The sequence below is a fragment of the Primulina eburnea genome, chromosome 14 (assembly GCF_022965805.1).
Source record: "Primulina eburnea isolate SZY01 chromosome 14, ASM2296580v1, whole genome shotgun sequence".
Lineage (NCBI taxonomy): Eukaryota > Viridiplantae > Streptophyta > Magnoliopsida > Lamiales > Gesneriaceae > Primulina > Primulina eburnea.
The window spans coordinates 5,037,227-5,061,659 of NC_133114.1; the positions used below are offsets into that span (position 1 = coordinate 5,037,227).

At 45.0% G+C, this 24,433-nt stretch overlaps 3 protein-coding genes and 1 long non-coding RNA gene across 5 annotated transcripts; 2 read left to right on the top strand and 2 right to left on the bottom strand.

Annotated features, from left to right (window-relative positions):
- The first annotated feature begins 1,875 nt into the window (after window positions 1-1,875).
- On the top strand, window positions 1,876-5,516 carry LOC140813305 (serine/threonine protein phosphatase 2A 57 kDa regulatory subunit B' beta isoform-like). Its single transcript, XM_073171809.1, has 2 exons — window positions 1,876-3,399; window positions 3,689-5,516. The coding sequence occupies exons 1-2, from the start codon at window positions 2,332-2,334 to the stop codon at window positions 4,046-4,048; spliced, it is 1,428 nt and encodes a 475-aa protein (XP_073027910.1). The 5' UTR covers window positions 1,876-2,331; the 3' UTR covers window positions 4,049-5,516.
- On the bottom strand, window positions 3,503-24,433 carry LOC140813306 (uncharacterized). Of its 2 annotated transcripts, none has more exons than XR_012113880.1 (6): window positions 24,272-24,433; window positions 23,793-23,879; window positions 23,274-23,631; window positions 5,515-5,681; window positions 3,797-3,833; window positions 3,503-3,705 (listed from the first exon to the last, which is right to left on the bottom strand). It is a non-coding gene; the product is annotated as an uncharacterized lncRNA (long non-coding RNA). The 2 variants fall into 2 exon arrangements; XR_012113879.1 differs by having other exon boundaries at window positions 23,261-23,631.
- On the top strand, window positions 9,333-10,450 carry LOC140813327 (uncharacterized). The gene is made up of 2 exons (XM_073171823.1): window positions 9,333-9,819; window positions 9,912-10,450. The coding sequence occupies exons 1-2, from the start codon at window positions 9,337-9,339 to the stop codon at window positions 10,428-10,430; spliced, it is 1,002 nt and encodes a 333-aa protein (XP_073027924.1). The 5' UTR covers window positions 9,333-9,336; the 3' UTR covers window positions 10,431-10,450.
- On the bottom strand, window positions 12,911-18,362 carry LOC140811065 (uncharacterized). The gene has a single exon (XM_073168938.1). It carries the CDS (start codon window positions 18,329-18,331, stop codon window positions 13,673-13,675), a length of 4,659 nt encoding a protein of 1,552 aa, XP_073025039.1. The 5' UTR covers window positions 18,332-18,362; the 3' UTR covers window positions 12,911-13,672.

Consider the following 24,433-nt stretch of genomic DNA (forward strand, 5'->3'; position numbering starts at 1 on the left):
TTTATACCGGATTAGTTGGAGTCCAGTGATTTATTCACCAAAGGTATAATCTACTGAACATCCTATGCATGTTTAATTTCCAAGGCAAAATTATTTTGTTTTTCAAAATAAAATAAAAATTTTAAAACTTCCGCTGCGTTTGGGCGTATAGAAAACCAGATCCAACACGAACTCGTGTGGCATGATGATTTCTCCCTTTCCTTTGCCACCATTACGAGTCATGATCATTTGTATAAATATGAAATTCAAGTAATTATGAAAATAAATCAATAATTGATAATAAATAATTGAGACTTGATATTTTGATAATCAATAAACAATTAGAATTAAAGATTTGAGAGAAAAACGTGTGAGAAAAATGAAATGGGTGGTGGGTTTTATAGAAAAATTTCGAACAAATAAAAATTGCAACGATCAATCCTATGGTACGAGCCAACCCAACAGGTTGACTGTTGCACAACGATCACGTCATCGCTGTGTCTGTTGATTTCAAATGATTTTTTTAAAAGAACGATCGACCCATTAGGTTGATAACGGTCACGTTATCTTCAACAGTCACTTAATCAACCAATCATGGCCGTTAATTTAAAGTAAACAAAATATTTTGGTCGACATGCCGAGTCAAACACGTCCAACCTGACATGTCGACGTGTTTGACACCCATAAACCCTAGCTGGACCGCCTTAGGATAGTTCCGGATCAAACACATTGGCCCGATTAACTAACCCGTTGACCACGAACAGGTTCCAGTTCGGTCCCAATTTGACTCAGCCCTTGGCCAGATCTTATGTAAATACATGAAAAGAATGAACAAAACTTAAGGCAAACAATGGGTCAGCTCTTATTGACATGTTCGTTCGATCCTGCCCCCACAAGATTTAAATGGTCCAGATTTAGCCACATTTGTGATTTTAAAAAAAAAATAGTGGACCCCATATACTTATGACTAAATCTGGACCCTTGATCTACACATGGGGGCACTGTCCCCATATGTATGATGAAATATTCCAGATTTGAGCCATTAAAATTTGTAAGGACTCATGTTTTTCTCGATTCATTAAAAATTTAAACTTAAATACATAACAGGTTGGACTCATTGGATCGTAAAAAAATTTATATTAATATTTGATATATCTAATTTATCAAAATAATAATAATAATATTAGTATTTGACATATCTAATTTTAGTTAACACGCGACAAAGAATAAACAAAGTAATGTAAATTGAGGCTCTTATAATAAAATCAACTCGATCAAAACATGAGTGAGTCTCATGTGAGACCGTCTCACGGATCATAATCTGTGAGACGGGTCAACCCTACCCATATTCACAATAAAAAGTAATACACTTAGCATAAAAAGTAATACTTTTTCATGGGTGACCCAAATAAGAGATCCGTCTCACAAATACGACCCGTGAGACCGTCTCACACAAGTTTTTGTCTCAAAACATTATCTTTGAGATCCGCCCTCTTCATCACCAAACATCGTGTCCATATACTTTTTAGGCTAGAATCTTTATTTGTAAATAAATATAAAAAACGATATAAATTTTGCTAAATAATATAATTAAAAAAATGTATTTAACATTTGCGTTTAAATAAAAACACACATATACATTACTAAAATTATTGATGCCTAAAAAAATTTGGTATAATATATATTAGTATTAAAACCCTAACATGTAAGGTCTTACAAGATATGTTACCCGATTCGTACCCGTTAAAGATCAAAATTAATAAAAACACATGACATGAGACTAATTTTTAATGGCAAAAATTTTATGAGACGATCACATATGTCGTATTTGTGAGACAAATCTCTTATTTGGGTCATCCATGAAAAAATTACTACTTTTTATGCTAAGAGTATTATTTTTTCTTGTAAATATTGGTAGGGTTGACATGTCTCACAGATAAAGATTCGTGAGACCGTATCACAAAAGATCTACTCTTATTTAATATTCATGCCCGCCCCAAATAGGTCGGATCCTCTTGCCATCCCTAGTTCCGTTATTTTATTTGTACCACGTTTTCTTCACCTAATATTCTCCGGAGAAATGAACAAGGCGCCAGGCCAAGTTAAAAATTTGAAGTACAGCTAAATATCTGTGTGGATTTCATCTAAATGAGACTTTGAAAAACTAGCACTCTATAAAAAGGTGACGTGTCTCTGCCAGCTCAGCAGGGCATCAACATTGATTTCTCCAATAACATGAGAAGTATCGCCGTTTTTGTCCTCAGTACCAAAGAAATATATAACGCAGGAAAAAACACATCCAGCATTCTCTCACCTCCCTGAGCTTGATTCGAGCATAGACGAGAAAAGCGAATGGGCGCTCAGCGGAACCTCCTCAAGGTGTATCCAAACATGGGTACTCAACGTAGCAGTCCGAAAGCATATCCAAACCAAAGAACCCCTACTCTAAAATGTCTTCTAGATATTGATTCCAGGCACAATTCCAGCAGGCAGGCACATAACAGTTTGGACCATGATGAAACTCTATCTCTGATTTCTTATTGTTCATATGTTTATACGTTCAACGATCCTGCTGAATCTCCTTCGCAACATGATCTTAAGCGTTATAAACTCATAAACCTTCTTTCCATCATCAAGTCGTGGAAAAAATTTGTCCCTAATAAAATCCTACCGCCCCTTTTTACCATGATATCAGTTAACATCTTCAGGCAGCTCCCTCCACCCAATGCTGCTTGTATCATCAGCATCTTGCCTGATGATGATGACCTTGTTGCGACACCTGCAGCTGCCTGGTTGCACCTACAAATAGCATACGACATCCTCCTATGGCTGATTGTCAGCCTAGAACAAAAGGTGCTGAGTGAATACATAGATCATCCTTTCATTCTTGGTTTACTCAATCTTTTCCAGTCTGAAGATCCGAGGGAACGAGAAATCTTGAAGAATGTGTTCCACAAGATTTATTCTAAGTTCCTCTCCTCGAGATCATTCATGAGAAAGGCGATGAATGATGTTTTGTTGAACTACATTTTTGACACAGAGCAGAGACACTGTGGAATTGGTGATCTACTGGAGATTTGGGGAACCATAATCAATGGATTTAGCATTCCATTGAAGGAAGAGCACAAGGTTTTCTTAACGAGAGTGCTTATTCCCTTGCACAGGCTGAAAGCTATGCAGGTATTCCACAGGCAGTTGGCTTACTGTGTCTACCAATTTGTGGAGAAGGAGCCAATGCTTGGGGTTGCTGTGGTTAAAGGTATTTTGAGATATTGGCCCCGGACTAATTGTCCGAAGGAAGTTTTACTCATAGGGGAGTTGGAAGAATTAGTGGAAAACATGGGTCCTGGACAGTATAAGATTCTTGCTCTGCCTTTGTGTAAACAGATAACAAAGTGTTCGAACAGTTGGAATTCACAGGTAAATTGTGTTCCAAATTATTTTGTCCTGAATGTTTCTACCAAGGGATCGATTCTTGCAACTATTTTTAACTCCTACGACATGCAACAAAATCATTTCTACTAGGTCATTGAAGCAATTATGTTCATTTAACCAGCATAACCTACAAGTGTTTTGTATAACTTCACTTCTCTGAATGTCATCATCCTATTCTTAGTTCGCGACAAATACCAGAATCTAAGAGAAAACATGTACGGAATTTAAGTCGGTTACCAGATAGATCTCGTGTTCTGTCATTTTCTGGATGCAGGTTGCAGAACGTGCACTCTACATTTGGAACAATGAGCAATTTGTGAAGATGGCATCTGAAGCAATAAATGACGTATTTCCCATTGTAGTAAAAGGAATGGAGAGTAACCTGAAATGGCATTGGAACAGATGCGTGCGAGAGCTGACTGAAAACGTTAAAGAAATGTTAGAAGAAATGGAACCAAACTTGTACTCCAAGTGCTTATCGCAGATTGATTCATCCATTGATGAAGTGGAGATGAGGCGGATAGAAAATTGGAAAAGAGTAGAAATGGCTGCGAAAATTAATCGAATCATCCAAGAATCTCAATGTCAGCGCAATAATGTAAAGAGAAGAAGTGCGGGAATCCAAAAACAGTAGTGTAAAAAATTTAACGCACAACAGATGTGCTAATGAGAACATTAAATTCTTTATTAAGTTCCTTCTTCCTAATTATGCTAAAAAATTAAAGAACCTAAAAAGCTTTACTTTTAATATATGAAGAATTTAAAACAGATTTTGAGAAAAATAAGGAGAAAAAGAGGAAAAAAACACACTTAACAGAAAATCAAAAATCCCAATCACAGCCTTAAGTGTAGTATGAAACTGGGGAACGGAAACATTTGTTTCTTAAATAAATCTGGAAGGAGCATCACCAATTTATGGTGATATCTGACACATAGCTGCATGTGTTTGAGAGGGAAAAGAAACTCAAAAGTGAATGCAGATGAAGAAACTGGAGAAACTATCAAAGCCTTCAATGAACAATCAGTTCATAACTCACAAACCAATAATATCACCTTTGCCATGATGGTTGCAAGAACACAATTTATCACAGCACTCTGACTCAACAGCTATAAAACCCAAAAGATTGTCCTGTTTTAACATAATATAAAAAAATTTCCATTGGGTGTTTCTGCTTGACGAATGCTTCCCATAATTCAGGTAGAGGCTGACTGTGTTAAAAAAACGTTTCCTAATAAAGGTGTTTTGCTCCAGAGAAATGGTTAGGCCAATCCCCAAAGTGCATGCGCCTATGGCTAGAATACAGAGAAGAATAATCTTACAAGATAGAGAATTATGTCTAAGTAGCTATGTCCTTTTAGAAAACAGAGAACCAAGTCCATCTTCAGTCTCCTCCATGATAAGTTAATTAAGCATTTTGGCTTCTAAGCGGCATGTCATCAAAGAACCAAGTTGGGATGAGTCTTAAGAATTTGTCAACAACTAAAAAAGAAATGCTGACTTACGGCTATTAATTAATCATTCTAAACTACAACAAGACAAGATAAATAAGGATTGACGTTCCAATCATAAGGTACAAGCCCAAACTGGAGTGCTAGAGAATTAAACATTCCTTATGTGAAGTGATCAGAGAAGAAAAGCATATAATTGACCATCAACTCAAACCGCCCCAACTTCACGTTTCTCTATTGCACACACCCCAAAGACATTCTTCTAAACATGTCAAAATGTGCAATAAGTGTCATCATTTTGAAGACAATTACAAGTAAGAAATCATACCAAAATGGGTCCACCAGACTGATGTCAGCAAATTTTGTGTTTTAAAATAAGCTCTAAGAAAATGGAATGCATAGTTCCTAATTTAAATGGTATAATTTCATGCAGAAAAAATTAAAACAAAAGGAGAAAGGAAGATCCAATAATTCTTTGAGACTTTTAGATTTATCCAAACTGAAAATTTATGAAACTGAATTTAATTATTCCCTCACTTTCAGTGCAAACATCAAATACCATTAAAGTTAAACAACTAAAAAAATAGCAAGGACTGATAATCTTGCAAATTTTTTTAGGAGAAAAGAAGGAAAAATTGAATCATTACTAACCTTTTCATCATTTTATCCAGCACTGAATCTGCAAATGGCTGGTATCCAGCACCAAAAAACTATGGACCTACAGACTCCTTATCTCATTACCGAAAAATGGAAGGTTGAAGAGGCAAAACCAGGAGAGCATTTGAAACATCACCGTACACGTTCGCCATACTAGCAACCTGCCGATTGAAATTCCCCTCTAAGAATCACATAAAAATACAATCAAAATAGAATTGAGACTTGAAAATAACTCACATTATGATATGTACTCAATTACAGTGACAATTCTCAAGCAAAATTTGGAAGAAGGAAATTGCAATATATTGATTCAAGAGGATATAATGTCCATTGCGGCACAATTCAAGCTCAGAACAAACTACAAAAAGGAAATAATAAAATTAATAACAATCTTCTCTGCCTTCTCGACATTCTCCTTCATTGATATATTCCCTGCAAATCCGTTAGCCACTGCGCACAAACTCTTCCAGATGCTTCGGTGGTCCTCTCACCCGTTTGCTTACACGTGGGTTTGACATTTGGGCTTTGGATTGGGCTGGTCCTTCACGTTGGGCTTGGGATGTTGTTGGTCCTTCATGCTGGTCCATATCATGACTCCCATCTCCAACTAGAACCTTGTCCTCAAGGTTCTGAGGAAAAGAGGACATGGATTCTGAGTCTTCCCATGTAGCTTCTTCGGTGGGCAGCCCTTCCCAACGAATCAAGAGTTGAGATATTGGTTTTTCTTTCTTTAAAATCTCTCTTGTTGCTAAAACTTGTTGCGGTTTTAGTATTGGATGCGAATCATCAGAAAAATTTGGTAAAAGTTGTGGAGGAGTATTTGAATCTCCCACAAACCTTTTAAGTTTCGAAACATGGAACACCGGATGAATCTTGACATGATTACGAAGTTGCAACCTATAAGCAACAATACCAATCTTCTCAATCACCGGAAAAGGGCCAAAGAAACGAGGACTCAGTTTAGAAGAAGAATGGCCACGAACCGAAAACTGTTTGTATGGCTGTAAACGCACCCAAACCAAATCTCCTACATTAAAATTTATGTTTGTTCTATGTTTATCCGCCAAGTTCTTCATTCTGTTCTGAGTTCTTTCCAAGTTAAGACGTAGCTGCTGCAAGATGACATCTCTTTGACGAAGCTCTTGATCAACCGCTGCATTTGAACTTGAATCCACTAAATACCTGGAAATAGTTGGGGGGGGGGGGGGGGGGGGGGGGGACGTCCATATACAACCTCGAAGGGAGTCATACCCGCTGATGTGTGATAAGACGAATTGTACCAGAATTCTGCCCATGATAAAAAACGAGTCCAAGAAGAAGGTCGGTCCATAGTAAAACAACGTTGTTAACACTGAAATCGGTGATGCTAACTGGGAGTTCAGATCCCTGCTTGGAGAGCTCGGACCAAACGTTTGAACGCTATCTGGGAGGTCGGATCTTCACCTTGGGAGCTCGGATCAGACACCTCGAAATCCAGAAACACAAACAAGAGTGTTAGAAGGGGGCCGGAAGGTTGTTCCGGCGTAGCCCCTCCGACGCTCAAGTTAGAAAACGGAAAACTTGAGAGAATAATGTGTGTGCCGAGAGAATGTGAAAAAGTATGAATGAATAAAATAATGAACGGAACCTGGTATTTATAGGAGAACAATAGAGTCCTACTTTGGCAGATTAGGATCCTCAGAATCTTCGGAAGATTTGATTAGATCTTGCCCAGATTTGGTTTAGATATCGTGCCAGATTTGATTAGATCTTTGATGGGCTTTACCTTTCTGGGCTTTGATCTCTGTGGGCTACGCGCTTAATATCTGAGTAAGAGCTCTCGCAGGTATGGGCCCACGAGACGCTAGGACCTCCTGGGACCTCGGCTCGGGAGCTCGGCCGAGGGTTTTCGATCGTCCCGATAATAGCTTCTTGGAGGTCAGCTCGGGAGGTCGGCCAGGGAGGTCGTCCAGGGAGGTCGGCTGACCTCTCCAATGGCTGGAACTTCTGATATGGGAGGTCGGCCAGAGATGACCTCCCGGACAGCCTCAAGCTTTCTTCTGAATGCATGTTGGGCTTTGCTTGATATGGGCTATCGAGAGCGGGCCGAGCCCATCCTCCCACCGGGGGTATCACGAGTCCCCCCCTCAAGTCGAGCTGACGTTGAAGACCTGAAGCTCGTGGTTTCCTGAGCTCTCGATGGCCCATGATTATTCTGAGCTCACTGCCTCAGTACTACCGTGAGATCATGACGTCCGAGTGACTGGATGAGCTGGGAGGGAAAGCCAAAAATCTGTGGGTGCCTGAGCTCCCGGTGGCTCTTGTCTGTACCGAGCCTCGAAGTTTTTATGCTGTGCTGATCTGAGGTTACCAAGTTATAGGGAGCTCTGCCCTCAGAAATTGAGTCTTCCGCTGAGCGTAATTTTCGATCGTCCTGAGCTGGAAGATGAAGTTCATAGTCGGGTTGAATGACTTAAACAAGGCACTCCACACTATGAAGTTCTAGCTGAACTGAGCTTAGGTTTGTGTCCCCTAAGCCACGCTGATTCCTTTCGGTGTCTGTGCTGAGCTGAGATGGTGGCGAGCTTCCAGCAATGCTGAATACGAAACGTCACTGCCAGCTGTCAGTTAAAAAGTAAGTTTCACATATTTCGATACAATCCAGGCCGTTTAAGCCTTTCGCGATCAACGATCAGATCTGCTCCTGGTCCCTCTATAAATACCCGTTACCCCTTTTACTTCATTTCCTACTTTCCCTTCATTTCACCTCGGCTCCGACCCTCCAAAATAATTCCTCAATCCTCCTGATCTCCCGGTCTTCTCTAGGTATTTATCTAATGACTTCCCCCAACATTTCTACCCAATCGACTTCTGAGGAGGTCTTCCGAGAGGTGGATCTATATGACTCCTTTACGGAGGCCGTCCCGATGCTGGTTGGGGGCTCTGAGCCTGAGGGGGTCAGCTCCCGCCTCGACACTGGTGATGATGGTGCGGTCCTGAACCAGCTCCGCCTCAGTCACCCCGAGGAATCACTCAGGACGTCGGACCCCTGGTTTGAGCTCTACCCTTCGTGGTTAGACGCATCGGATGAGCCTCGCATCCGAGCTCTCTCCTATGCCCCCAGGGATTATAAGTTTATATTCCCTCATTCTGAAGAGAGAGCCCATAATGCCCCTCCCGGTTACTATACTTTCTATGAGGACCAATTAGAAGGTGGACTCAGGTTCCCTCTCCCCTCCTTCTTTCAAGAGCTGAGCCAATTTTACCAAATCCACCTTGGCCAGTTTTCTCCAAACGCCTTCCGCACTCTCTGCAACTTTGTGGTTCTTTTCAAAGCCTTAGCTTTTGAGGTCGACCCCCTAACCTTCTCTCATTTCTACCTCCCCAAGAGGTCAGAAGATGGTCCCTTCTATTTCTCAGCTCGGCCCAGCTGCCAGTTCTTTGAGGGGGCTCCGAGCTCTAACAAATTTTGGAAAAACCACTTCTTCTTCGTCCAACCTTCTGACTCATGGGATATCTGTTCACGATGGAGGGTTGCTCTACCTGAGCTCCCCTGTCCTGCCTCAGGTTTTCGCAAGAGTGATACTTTTCTGAGGCCCTTCGGGGTCATCCGGGGCCGGCGTTTCCATACCCCCACCCTTTTAGCTGAGGACCTCTTGAGCTACTATGGGCTCAGCTCGGCCAAAGTCTCTCCCAAGGGCAACGAGGGTATGGAGTTCAGCTCGTCCTCCCCCTGTAAAAAATTCTTCCCCCCAAATTTTTTCTTTCTCTCCCCTTCTTTCTTTTTTTTTTTTTTTTTTTTTTTTATGGATCTGACCTCTCTTCGACTTTTCACTTATGTCAGCAATTAGAGTCATGAACGCCCTGGTCCAAAAGGTTGCAGCCCGCAAGAAGCAACACGTCGGCTCGGTTGCTGTGAGCAAAGGTAAGGCCGGGGTCGCTGAGGTCAGTGCTGATGAGGTCACTGTGGTGGCTGCTACCGAGGCTCAGGGGGCCTCTCAGCCCACATCTTCTCGGAAGCGCCGAGCTCCGAGCACACCTGGCCCATTGGGTCAGTCCGGAAGCAGTGGGGAGCTCGGACCTCCTCAAACGGATGCTGTGCCTCTGCGGCAGTTTAAGCCGGACCCTCGTTCCAAAGTCTTCCGCAGCAGATCCGGCCTATTTGATATGTACCGGGATGACCACCGGATCATAGGGGCAGATCCCTCTGCATTGGCGGGGGCCCTTCTTCGGGACGTCATCTCTGAAGCTGACGCGGCATATCTCCAGGAGCTTAACTGGTCTGAGCTCGTCATGAGGTCCACTGCTGCCAGCGCCGAGGTAGCGCCTCCTTCTCTTCTCTCTTTCTCTCCATTTTTTTTTTTTTTTTTTTTTTAAATAATTGTTTTTTTTTTTTTTTTTTTTTTTTTTAGGCTGCCTTCTTGAATGCCGAGGTGGCTTTCCGGGCCACCAACCTTAGGAAGCAGTCTTCGAAGGATGCCCGGGCCTTCCAGGCGACCTCGGCCGAACTTGAAAAAAAACTTGCTGACCTTGCTGAGGCCCTTGCGAAGGAAAAGGCCAATTCCCAGAGGCGGGAGGATGACATGCGCCAGGGCTTTGCAGCGGAGACCCTGAAGTTGAAGAATGAGCTGCGGATGGTGGAGGTCCAGCTTGAGGCGTCTCGAGAGGAGGCCAGATCAGCTGAGGAGAAGGCCATGACTGCCCAGGCTGCCTTGGCAAAGGGCTCTGAGGCTTTCAAGGAGGACTTCCTGAAATCAGAAGAGTTTGCCCTTACTGTTGCTGAAAGGGCTCTAGGCTTCATATATGTGGGCTTCGATGGCGCCGTGGCTCAGTTCAAGGAGGCTGGCTACCCTCCCGAAGGGTCCTCGGCCGACTTCCTTGATGCTCAGAAGGTGGTGGACAACCTCCCCCCCGAAGACCCGGAAGCTTGAGTAGCTTAGCTCCCCATCCCAGCTCACTTTTGTTTCGATTATTAGTTACATATTTTTTTTCTGTACTCCGTGTTGGATTTCTTGTATGAAAATTTTATTTCCTTATTCTGTCCCGTGTGAGGTCAGCCCATACGACGGGGACAAAATTCTAATTTGGTCAGGTCACCCAGAGAGAAGTAAAAACTAAAATAAACCCGTGAGGTCACGCTGAGAGAGGGCGGCTGGGCTCTGGAGCTCGGCCGAACACTTGACAAGATAATACACCAGTGAGGTCACGCTGAGAGAGGTCGGCTGGGCTCTGGAGCTCGGCCGAACACTTGACAAGATAATACACCAGTGAGGTCACGCTGAGAGAGGTCGGCTGGGCTCTGGAGCTCGGCCGAGCACTTAACCACCATAACTTGGTAAGACTAAAATTTCGATGAGCTCGGCTCGGTCTTGGGAGCTCGGCCAGCCACTTAACCGTAATAACTTGGTAATGATTAAAACAGTGATGAGCTCGGCTCGGCCTTGGGAGCTCGGCCAGCCGCTTAACCGTAACAACTTGGTAATAATTAAAACAGCGATGAGATCGGCTCGGCCTTGGGAGCTCGGCCAGCCACTTAACCGTAATAACTTGGTAATAATTAAAACAGCGATGAGATCGGCTCGGCCTTGGGAGCTCGGCCAGCCACTTAACCGTAATAACTTGGTAATAATTAAAACAGCGATGAGATCGGCTCGGCCTTGGGAGCTCGGCCAGCCACTTAACCGTAATAACTTGGTAATAATTAAAACAGCGATGAGATCGGCTCGGCCTTGGGAGCTCGGCCAGCCACTTAACCGTACTTTTGGAACGTAAAATTCATGCCGAGCCGAGGTGAGCTATGAGGCTCCTGAACTGACTGAGGGTGAAAACCCTTATCATACTTGGCGTGACCAAGATGAGGTGAGCTCTGGGCTCCTGCACTGGCTGAGGGTGAAAACCCTTCTCATACTTGGCGTGACCAAGATGAGGTGAGCTCTGGGCTCCTGATCTGACTGAGGGTGAAAACCCTTCTCATACTTGGCGTGACCAAGATGAGGTGAGCTCTGGGCTCCTGCACTGGCTGAGGGTGAAAACCCTTCTCATACTTGGCGTGACCAAGATGAAGTGAGCTCTGGGCTCCTGATCTGACTGAAGGTGAAAACCCTTCTCATACTTGGCGTGACCAAGATGAGGTGAGCTCGGGGCTCCTGATCTGACTGAGGGTGAAAACCCTTCTCATACTTGGCGTGACCAAGATGAGGTGAGCTCTGGGCTCCTGCACTGGCTGAGGGTGAAAACCCTTCTCATACTTGGCGTGACCAAGATGAGGTGAGCTCTGGGCTCCTGATCTGGCTGAGGGTGAAAACCCTTCTCATACTTGGCGTGACCAAGATGAGGTGAGCTCTGGGCTCCTGATCTGGCTGAGGGTGAAAACCCTTCTCATACTTGGCGTGACCAAGATGAGGTGAGCTCTGGGCTCCTGATCTGACTGAGGGTGAAAACCCTTCTCATACTTGGCGTGACCAAGATGAGGTGAGCTCTGGGCTCCTGATCTGACTGAGGGTGAAAACCCTTCTCATACTTGGCGTGACCAAGATGAGGTGAGCTCGGGGCTCCTGATCTGACTGAGGGTGAAAACCCTTCTCATACTTGGCGTGACCAAGATGAGGTGAGCTCTGGGCTCCTGCACTGGCTGAGGGTGAAAACCCTTCTCATACTTGGCGTGACCAAGATGAGGTGAGCTCTGGGCTCCTGATCTGACTGAGGGTGAAAACCCTTCTCATACTTGGCGTGACCAAGATGAGGTGAGCTCTGGGCTCCTGCACTGGCTGAGGGTGAAAACCCTTCTCATACTTGGCGTGACCAAGATGAAGTGAGCTCTGGGCTCCTGATCTGACTGAAGGTGAAAACCCTTCTCATACTTGGCGTGACCAAGATGAGGTGAGCTCGGGGCTCCTGATCTGACTGAGGGTGAAAACCCTTCTCATACTTGGCGTGACCAAGATGAGGTGAGCTCTGGGCTCCTGCACTGGCTGAGGGTGAAAACCCTTCTCATACTTGGCGTGACCAAGATGAGGTGAGCTCTGGGCTCCTGATCTGGCTGAGGGTGAAAACCCTTCTCATACTTGGCGTGACCAAGATGAGGTGAGCTCTGGGCTCCTGATCTGGCTGAGGGTGAAAACCCTTCTCATACTTGGCGTGACCAAGATGAGGTGAGCTCTGGGCTCCTGCACTGGCTGAGGGTGAAAACCCTTCTCATACTTGGCGTGACCAAGATGAAGTGAGCTCTGGGCTCCTGATCTGACTGAGGGTGAAAACCCTTCTCATACTTGGCGTGACCAAGATGAGGTGAGCTCGGGGCTCCTGATCTGACTGAGGGTGAAAACCCTTCTCATACTTGGCGTGACCAAGATGAGGTGAGCTCTGGGCTCCTGATCTGACTGAGGGTGAAAACCCTTATCTGCAATAATAATAATTTCTAACAAAAATGCATAATTTTATTAATGTATCTGAATAAAGCATCAAAACTTGACGTCCTTGTATTGAAAGTAAATGACATAAAAAAGAACTAAAGCTTCTATCAATATCTAAGCATAATATTTGCGGAGGTGATAAGCATTCCATGGCCTCTTCAATTTCTTCCCTATCCAGTCCTCTAAGTAGTAGGCACCTGAGCTGAGCTTTTCCACCACTTTGAACGGCCCTTCCCATTTTGGATCGAGCTTTCCGACCTTCTCTTCCTGAACCTTCTTAAAGACCAAGTCTCCCACCTGGAAGCTCCTCTGAATGACCTTTTTGTTGTAAGACTGGGCTATGCGTCTCTTGTAAGCTTCCATTCTTATGGCAGCGGCTTCTCTTTTTTCTTCCACGAAATCCAAGTCTGCTGCTCGTCTCTCATTGTTTTGCTCATCATAGAATGTGACGCGAGGTGTCTCTTCTCCGATCTCCGCCGGAAGCACGGCTTCATTTCCATAAACTAGGCTGAAAGGCGTCTCCCCCGTGCCTATTTTTGGGGTGGTCCTGTATGACCAAAGCACGCTGGGGAGTTCCTCCACCCAATTAGCTTTCGCGCTCCCGAGTCTGGTCTTCAGGCTCTGCACTAAGGATCTGTTGGTGACCTCCACTTGGCCATTGCATTGAGGGTAGGCCACGGAGGTGAAGTGCTGCTGTATCTTCATCTCTTTACACCAGGCTTGGATCCGGCTTCCTTGAAATTGCCTTCCGTTGTCGGATATCAACTTCCTCGGGACCCCAAACCTGCAGACGATGTTCTCCAGAGAAATTTGAGTACCTCATTTTCAGTTATCTTAGCCAAAGCCTCAGCCTCTACCCACTTTGAGAAGTAATCTATGGCCACGAGCAAGAATTTTTTCTGGGCTGGGGCCGGGGGAAAAGGTCCCACGATGTCGATCCCCCATTGGTCAAACGGGCAGGCTGCCACAATACTCTTCATTAGGGCAGCTGGTTGATGTTGGAGCTTACCATGACGTTGGCAGCTGTCGCATGAGATGACGATGGCTAGAGCATCTTTTAACATAGTGGGCCAGAAATATCCGGCCAAGAGTGCCTTTCGTGCTAGAAAGTAAGATCCCAAGTGATTCCCGCAACAGCCTCCATGAATCTCTCTTAGTACATAGTTAGATTGCTTGGGACCCAAACACTTCAGAAGAGGCCGAGAGGCTGACCTCTTGTAAAGAGTTCCGTTGATCATTACAAACCGAAGGCTTCTTCGCTTCATCCTGTAAGCCTTCTTTGGATCTTCGGGGAGCACCCCATCTTTCATGTAATCTAATAACTCGGCGCGCCAGTCATTGTCTTCATGCTCAGGAGAGGGGTAGTGCACAGAAGGGCTTAGCTCTACTTGGACCACCACCTCTCTTGATTTCCAGCTGTGGAGCGAGCTGGCCATTTTAGCAAGGGCGTCGGCTCCCTCATTCTCCTCTCGGGGGATCTGCTTAAAAACCAGTTCTGTAAAGAGTTCTTTAGCTGCTTCCACCGCTTTTACGTATTCTATCAATCTTTCATTCTTGATGTCGTATGATCCATTCATTTGGTGGGCCACCAGCTGAGAATCAGAGAAGATGTGGACTCGAGCTGCTCCGACCTGCCGTGCTGCTCTTAGACCCGCTAAGACCGCTTCGTATTCTGCCTCATTGTTGGATGCCCTAAAGTCTAGCCTCACGGCTAACTTTAGTTCATCCCCTTTTGGAGAGATTAATAACACACCAACTCCGCTGCCTTCACTGGTGGATGAACCATCCACATAGACCTTCCAAAGATCTTCCATCTCCACATGCAAAGTCTCGGCCAAAAAATCGGCCAAGGCCTGCGCTTTGATTGCGGTTCGAGGCCCATATTGAATGTCATATTCCCCTAGTTCAGTGGTCCACTTTACCAACCTTCCTGAGATATCAGCATGCGTCATTATTTTCCCGAGAGGGCTGTTGGTGAGGACCATAATGGGGTGAGATAGAAAGTAAGGCCTTAGTCTTCGAGCTGTTGTGACCAAGGCCAGAGCGAGCTTCTCCACAACTGTATATCTGAGCTCCGCTCCCTTGAGGGCGTGAGAGATGTAATATACGGGGCTTTGTTCCGTGCCTTTCTGCCTGACCAAGACTGAACTAACAGCCATCTCAGTGGCCGAGAGGTAGACATACAATGGTTCTCCTGGGGCTGGTTTGGCTAATATGGGGAGCTCCGCCAAATGCTTCTTCAGATCCTCGAATGCCCTCACGCATTCTTCATCCCATTCGAATTTTTTAGCTTTCCTGAGGACTCGGAAGAAGGGTAAACTACGATGTGCCGCTCTTGAAATGAATCGTGACAAAGCGGCGATTCTCCCGGCGAGCTTCTGGACCTCCTGGAGATTCCCAGGAGGTGTCATAGATTGAATAGCTTTTACTTTCTCAGGATTGGCCTCAATTCCCCTTTCTGTTACCATGTACCCAAGGAATTTCCCACTTTTGACCCCAAAAGTGCATTTTTGGGGGTTCAGCTTTAGCCTGTAAGATCTCAAAGTGGCAAAGGTTTCACGGAGATCCTTTATGAGATCAGCCGAGTTCTTCGACTTTACAAGAATATCATCCACATACACTTCCACATTTCTTCCGGCCTGGGCTGAGAAAATCTTGTCCATGAGCCTTTGATAGGTGGCTCCCGCATTTTTTAATCCGAAAGGCATCACTACATAACAAAACGTCCCTTCGGAAGTGATGAAACTCACTTTGTCCTGGTCTTCTTCTGCTAAGGGGATCTGATGGTATCCTTGATAAGCATCCATCAAACATAAGTACTGATGACCTGCGGTGGAATCAACCAGTTGGTCTATCCTCGGCAAGGGGTAACAATCTTTTGGACAAGCCTTATTAAGATCTCTGAAGTCGACGCACATTCTCCATGTTCCCGAGCTCTTGGGGACCAGGACAACATTTGATAGCCATGTTGGGAAAAAGATCTCCCTAATGTGTCCTGCCCTAAGAAGCTCGTCTACCTGTTCTTTTATTACCTTGTCTTTCTCGGGGCCAAAATGCCTCTTCTTCTGTTTGACTGGCCGGGCTTCAGGGAGAGTGTTGAGGTGGTGTTTCATTATCCCGGGGCTGATCCCCCGAAGCTCTTGTGGAGACCAAGCAAATACATCAATGTTAGTTTTTAAACAAGCCAGTAGATCATGCTTGGTTTCGGGATCAAGATCAGCCGCCACCCTGACACTCCGTTGGACCCCTATTTCCACCGTTTCTGGCTCCTCTTCTGAGGTGAGCTGAACCTCTCTTCTGGAGGTCATATTTGGTTGGGCCACAATCATCCCTACCTCGGTCCGGGATCTTTTGACTTCTTGCCTTACCTCATCCACATAACATCGTCGAGAGGATTTCTGATCCCCCCCGACTACTCCTACTTCATTCCCCACAGGATATTTCAGCTTTTGATGATAGGTAGAGCTTACAGCTCGGAAGTCGGCCAGGGCAGGTCGGCCAAGTATTCCGTTGTAGGAAGAGGGGGCATCCACCACAGTAAAACATGTCATTTTTGTGATGCGGTGAGGTCCCGCCCCTAGGGATAAGGGGAGCATGATTTGCCCTACAGTTTGGACCGCATGTCCTGTGAAGCCAAATAAAGGCGTAGAGATATGATCAAACTCGAAACCTTCCACTTTCATTTGGTCCAGGGTTCTTTTGAAAATAACGTTAACTGAGCTTCCGGTGTCAACAAAGATTCTTGCGACGTCATAGTTGGCGATAGTAAGAGTGACTAATAAGGCGTCGTTATGAGGTGCCACAACACCTTTCATATCATCCGGCCCGAAGCCAATGACGGGGTCATCTTTGGGGGCAAGGTCTAACCCCAAACTTTCCAATCTCCGACCATGAGCTTTACGAGCCCTGCCCGAATCTCCGTCGGTGGCGCCGCCCGTTATCATGTGGATTATACCTCTGGTCGGATCATTAGCAATCTGCTGGACCTGAGGGCCTTGATGTCGCGGGGGGTCATCTCGACCCCCGCGGTTGGGTCGGTTCTCCCGGGGTTGTGGCCTCTGATTAACCCCAGGAGGTCCCCGATCCCTTCGATCATCTCGATAACTTCCTTCTGATCGAGCTAGGAGGTTCTTCATGTGAGGGTCTCTTTGCATGATTCTTTGGACCTCTTCCCCCAATTTCTGGCAATCATTGGTGACGTGACCGTACTCTTGATGGAACTCACAAAACTTATCTGAGGGCGGTAAACGCGGCCCTTTCTCGGCTTGTTTCGGTCGCTCCAGCTTTCTTCTTTCTTCACAAATGGCCATGGCTCTTTCCAAGCTCATTGCCAACGGGGCATAAGGGAAAGGTCCAGGACCTCGGCTCCGTTCCTCTGTTCTTTCTGCAGGCCTCTTCCTACTTGGTTCCACTTTCTCTTTCCCCTTATTTTTATCATCGGGTCGGATATCCACTCGCCTTTGCCTTTGTGCATCCTCAAGATTCACGTATTTCTCAGCTCGGCTCAGGAGCTCATCATAACTTTGAGGGGGTTTCTTGACCAAGGAATTGAAAAATTGTCCCCCTCGGAGCCCTTGCGTGAAAGCATTTACCAAGGTTTCTGTTGCTGCAGCTGGGACCTCCAAGGCCGCACTGTTGAATCGTCTAATGAAGTCCCTCAGCGAATCTGTATCTCCTTGTTTCAAATTGAATAGGCCCAATGAGGTTTTCAAGTATTTCTTACTTGTAGCATACTGGTTTATGAATAGGGTGCTGAATTCTCGAAAGCTGGTAATGGAATGTGGCGGGAGCAAATCGAACCACCTCTGGGCGGGTCCCACTAGGGTGGTAAGGAAGACCCGGCATTTGACCCCATCTGAGTATCGGTGAAGCAAAGCAGAATTATTGAACCTTCCAAGGTGTTCTTCGGGGTCAGTACTTCCATCATAATCCTTGACGGTTGGTTGGCGGAAATTAACGGGGAGGTCTTCATTCAGTATCTCGAGGGAGAGTGGGCTTTCTCTGTCCAATACGGGAGGTCGGCCCCCCATTCGCCTGCCAAGCCTCCTGACTTCCTCCCAAATGGCTTCCATATGCTCAGGAAGAGGGGGAGGAGGAGGAGGAGGAGGAGGAGGAGGAGGTTGTTGTGGCGGTGGTGATGGAGTACGATTTCGACGGAGGGCCTCATTCACAGACCTATTAATCAACTGGGCCAATTGGTCTAGACTAAGATCAGCCACACCTCTGCCTTGGCCACCTCCGGGACCTCGGTTACCATCTGCATGGCCCTGATTGCCACCTCCGGGACCTCTGTTACCATTTGCATGGCCCTGATTGTCACCTCCGGGACCTCTGTTACCATTTGCATGGCCCTGATTGCCACCTCCGGGACCTCTGTTACCACGCGCAGGGCCTGTTCTTATACCTGTTCGTCCCCACATGTCTACGTCTTCTCAGTATATTCCCACAGACGGCGCCAATTGTTAACACTGAAATCGGTGATGCTAACTGGGAGTTCAGATCCCTGCTTGGAGAGCTCGGACCAAACGTTTGAACGCTATCTGGGAGGTCGGATCTTCACCTTGGGAGCTCGGATCAGACACCTCGAAATCCAGAAACACAAACAAGAGTGTTAGAAGGGGGCCGGAAGGTTGTTCCGGCGTAGCCCCTCCGACGCTCAAGTTAGAAAACGGAAAACTTGAGAGAATAATGTGTGTGCCGAGAGAATGTGAAAAAGTATGAATGAATAAAATAATGAACGGAACCTGGTATTTATAGGAGAACAATAGAGTCCTACTTTGGCAGATTAGGATCCTCAGAATCTTCGGAAGATTTGATTAGATCTTGCCCAGATTTGGTTTAGATATCGTGCCAGATTTGATTAGATCTTTGATGGGCTTTACCTTTCTGGGCTTTGATCTCTGTGGGCTACGCGCTTAATATCTGAGTAAGAGCTCTCGCAGGTATGGGCCCACGAGACGCTAGGACCTCCTGGGACCTCGGCTCGGGAGCTCGGCCGAGGGTTTTCGATCGTCCCGATAATAGCTTCTTGGAGGTCAGCTCGGGAGGTCGGCCAGGGAGGTCGTCCAGGGAGGTCGGCTGACCTCTCCAATGGCTGGAACTTCTGATATGGGAGGTCGGCCAGAGATGACCTCCCGGACAGCCTCAAGCTTTCTTCTGAATGCATGTTGGGCTTTGCTTGATATGGGCTATCGAGAGCGGGCCGAGCCCATCCTCCCACCGGGGGTATCAAACGTAAATACATCTCGAGAGTTCGATTTACGACTTCCGTTTGGCCATCAGATTCCGGATGGTAAGCTGTACTCATTGATAATGTTGTGCCTTGGAGACGGAATATTTATCGCCAAAAGGAACTGATGAAAGTTCTATCTCTATCACTGACTATCGAATGTGGCAGCCCATGGAGACGGATAATTTCATTGACAAATAGAGCAGCAACCATAGTACTGGAGAAGTGAGTCACCAAAGGAAGGAAGTGAGCATACTTGGATAGCCTATCCACCACAACAAAGATGACAGTTTTGCCTCCCGAATTCGGAAGACCCGTGATAAAATCTAAGGATATATCTTCCCAAATTCTAGTTACCAGCAGGTTGCTAGTTTTAACTTGTTGACAAACCATACATTGAGCCACAAATGCACGAATATCAGCCCTCATATTTTTCCAATAAAAGTTTGAAGCTAGACGATGGAAAGTTCGGTGGAATCCAGCATGCCCCCTTGAACAGATGCATGGAACTCAGCAAGTAATCTATATTTCAAGGAGCCATTGGAAGGAATTACTAAGCGATCATTGAAGTATAAGAAATCACCCATGATAGAGAACTTGCTAAAAGTGGCATTATGTCCGTGCACCTGAATGTGTACGTCCCTTAATTCCTTATCATGTTGATTGGCAAGACGAACTTCATCCATGAAATCAAATTGAGGGAGAGAAATGGCATAGCAGTGAACACGAGAAAGAGCATCAGCAACTTTATTATCTCGGCCCGGTCTGTACTTAATCTCAAAATGAAACCCAATGAGTTTGGAGAGCCAATATTGTTGTTCCGGTGTTTGGATAGTTTGAGATGTGAGATCACGAATACTTTTCTGATCTGTAATGATAGAAAACTTGTGTCCCAGTAAATAGTGTCGCCATTTTTTGACAGCTTGTGTAATGGCGAACATTTCCCTGTGATATGTGGAAGCTCCTTTCATGCGTGAAGATAACTTTTGACTAAAAAAAGCAATGGGGTGCCCTTGTTGACAGAGAACCGCTCCCACGCCGGTGCCAGAAGCATCAGATTCAAGAACGAATGGAAGAGAAAAATCAGGGAGGGCCAACACTGGGGCAGATGTCATGGATTCCTTGAGATTTTTAAAAGCTGCGTCTGTAGTATCATTCCACATGAATGCATCTTTTTTTAGTAGATCCGTTAAAGGTCCTGCTATAGATGCATATCCCTTGACAAAACGTCTATAAAATCCCGACCGACCGAGAAAACCCCGAAGTGCTTTCAAAGACTGCGGAGGAGGCCAATCTACTATTGCTTGTATTTTAGACTTGTCCACCTCAATCCCTTGAACTGAAATGCAATGCCCGAGGTACTCAATGCTTTGGCGTCCAAATTGACATTTAGACCGCTTAGCAAAATATTTATGATCCAATAGATTCTGAAAAACCAACCGCAAATGCTCTATATGTTCTGGCCAAGATCTGCTATAAACCAATATGTCGTCAAAAAAAACAATCACAAAGCGCCGCAAAAAGGGCCGGAAAATATGATTCATGGCTGCCTGAAATGTGGCTGGGGCATTAGTGAGGCCAAAAGGCATAACAAGATACTCATAATGTCCCTCGTGAGTTCGAAAAGCTGTCTTGGGAACATCCTCGGGTTTGAGCCGAATTTGGTGATACCCAGCTCTCAAATCAATCTTGGAATAAAAACTAGCGCCCTTGAGTTCATCAAACAATTCATCCATGGTAGGAATAGGAAATCGATCCTTCGTTGTGATAGCATTTAGAGCTCTATAATCTGTGCAAAATCTCCATGTGCCATCCTTCTTTTGAATTAACACCACTGGAGAGGAAAATGGGCTCAAGCTAGGCTGAATGATGTCGTCTGCCAGCATTTCACTTACTAGTTTCTCAATAATAGCTTTCTGAAAATGCGGATAACGGTATGGGCGCACGTTCACAGGGTGGGATCCTGGAAACAAAGGAATAGCGTGATCATAAACCCGAGACGGAGGCAACTCATGTGTAGTCTCAAACACAGTAGAAAATTGACTCAATAAAGCTTCTAATTCAAGTGGAGCTGGGTTGTCTTCTGTGGTAGATACATGAATTAAATCCAGACGAAAACATAGAGCCATGGCATCAGTGTAGGCCATTCGAGAGAAACTATGAAGTTGGATCGGTGTAGGGAGAGCCGGAGAATTGCCAACCAATTGTATGGTTTTACCATCATACTCAAATTCAAACAATAATTTATCATAATGTTGACGAACCCACCCGAGTGTTGCGAGCCACAAAGCACCCAATATAACATCGGCACCATGCAAAGCGAGAACAAATAATTCGGGTTGGAATGTGTGTCCCTGGATTGTCAAAGGCGATTGTTGTACGGTGCCTTCCGTGATCAAACGATCCCCATTGCCCACTGCTACCACAAAAGGAGTTGCTGACACAATAGGTAGTTGTAGATGTTTAGCGACTCTGGTTTGAACAAAAGAGTGAGTACTTCCCCCATCAATCAATACTTGCACTGGAGACCCGGCCAATATCCCGGAAAATCGAAATGTGGTAGATGTAGGCTGACCAGCAAGAACATGGAATGATATAGCCGAATGGATGGATGTATCTTGAGGTAATGGTTCAGTTGGGGCAGTGGTGTCTTCAGGTGGTGGGGATGGGCAGTCATCCTCCACGTCAAAGAAAAAAAGATGGGGTTTATCCTTGCATTTGTGAGAGGAGGACCACTTCTCGTCACAACTAAAACAAAGTCCTTGTTGGCGTTTAAGTTGTACTTCCGAAGGGGATAAACGACGAACAGGATAAGGAGAAGTTAGTGCTGGTGACGAAGTCACGGAAGGAGTGTTAGAGATAGAACCTGTGGAAGGAGTTTTACAGGGTATGTTGGAGCCAAGTGACTGATAAGATTGATTCACCCTGTTGTGATTGCGGCGATCCAGAAGCTTCGCCTCTTGAAGACGAGCAAGTCCTATAGCTTGAGTCAAGGATGTGGGTCGAAATGCTTTGACCTCGTGTCGAAGATCAGAACGAAGACCAGAAATGAAACAGCTAGTGAGGAACGAAGCCGATACACCTGAAATACGATTAGCCAAGGCGTCAAAACGTTGGCGATATTCTGCTACCGTTGAAGTTTGAGTCAGTTTGGCCAAAGTTTCTTGATGATCTTCATATTCTGATGGACCAAAAGTAGTCTCTAGAATCCGGATAAAGCCTTCCCACGAGTCAAATTGGTGAGTTTTGTGTTGCCATTGAAACCAAGGTAGAGCTGGACCATCCATGTGAATCGATGCCAATAGAAGACGCTGGTATGGTGGTACCTGGTAGAACTCAAAATAACGTTCAGCTTTATAAATCCAATCCAAGGGCTCGGTACCATCAAAGCGGGGAAAATCAATGCGGGTCGAACGAGACGAAGAGTTGAAAGGGTAGAGATATGGAGAAGACGGTATCATCAGATGAGGATTGGGTGGTGCCGACATAAAACCTGGTGGAGGCGTCGGAGAAATCACAGGTGGCGATGTGTCTATTGGAGGATGAGGAGGTGGTGGTTTGTGGGTCAAATTATCAGCTAAGAGTAACAAGGTTTTTTCCAGTTTAGTGTCCAGAGCCTCCAAGTGTTTAGTAGTCTGCTCATGCCTTTCATCGGAGTGCTGTTGGTAATCATCCAAACGCCCTTGCAGAGATTTCACGGAATCATCGAGAGTTTTGAGTCGGTGCCGTCAGCCATGATCGACGACAGCAACGAGAGCACCAAATGATATGTACTCAATTACAGTGACAATTCTCAAGCAAAATTTGGAAGAAGGAAATTGCAATATATTGATTCAAGAGGATATAATGTCCATTGCGGCACAATTCAAGCTCAGAACAAACTACAAAAAGGAAATAATAAAATTAATAACAATCTTCTCTGCCTTCTCGACATTCTCTTTCATTGATATATTCCCTGCAAATCCGTTAGCCACTGCGCACAAACTCTTCCAGATGCTTCGGTGGTCCTCTCACCCGTTTGCTTACACGTGGGTTTGACATTTGGGCTTTGGATTGGGCTGGTCCTTCACGTTGGGCTTGGGATGTTGTTGGTCCTTCATGCTGGTCCATATCACATTACCATTCTTAGATACCATTACAAAAAGAGCTGATCCTTTCTTCTTAGAACTATTAATGCACGGGATATTTCTTCAAAGTTGAAGTAGCAGCTGCCTTTTTGTTGGAATGCTTTGAGGAATTCCTGATGTTAAAGTGTCTTTCTTTTAACGAGATGTAGATCATGATGTTACTTCCTAGATTTTTATCCTTCACACTTCATAGGAAATTTGAATCTCTAGAAATTCAACATGTGCATTAGGGTCATGGTGATCTTGTCTCTGTGCAACTCCCTAACCTTCGATCCGGATGCTTTCTTAATATTTTCCTCTGAAATTTTGCCAACTTCCTCTCTAGTTGGCAAGCCCAAAACAGCATAATGGTTGACTTCAACATCTATATCACCAAAAATCAAATAAGGCATTTAACATACATACGGAAAAAAAAAGTGCGCAAGATTAGTAAGCCTTTTGCAGCAACAATACAGGTCTTCGTTAAGATACTTGCAACCATAGAATGCAAGGACGACTTAGAAGTTAGATATCAAAACTTTCAACCTTCTAATTTTAACCAGTATACTCTTCTGCAGACCGCCAAACAGCTCAACTCAATATCTCAAGTGAATAAACACAGATTCTCTCGGCCTGAATTAAGCACATAAAAGTTGTAAATTTAAAACATAAGTCATCTAAGAAAAACAATTAAACACAATCACTAGAAAACAAGCAGCAAAAGGGAAAAGAAAAAAAAACAGAAGCATATGCAACAGAAACTAAAATAAATCACAGAAACTAAAATAAATCAATAATTTGCAAATTAAGGAACTGGAGTTGGATAAATTTCTGAAACAATTAACTGAAACACACAGCCTAGATGCGTGGAATAGGAGTTTGACGTTGATAAAAAAAAAAAAATCTGCATGGAAATCATTAGTTCAAAATACATAAAGTGGAGCTGATAAAATTGTTGATCAAATTCGAAGAAAAAAAAATGAAACGACAACAATAAAAAAAAGAAAATTAAAGGTAGTCCGCACCTCCAGTCGAAGAAATAACAAAGCCGTCACTGGCGGCGCGACCACAACCACGATTGTCCGTACGTACGAGTGCTGATCAATGCTGGTGCTAAGATTTGAACTGAACAGCCTTATACAGGACTTCGAATCTTTGACAATGGGCTCGAATAGGCCTTACTTCAA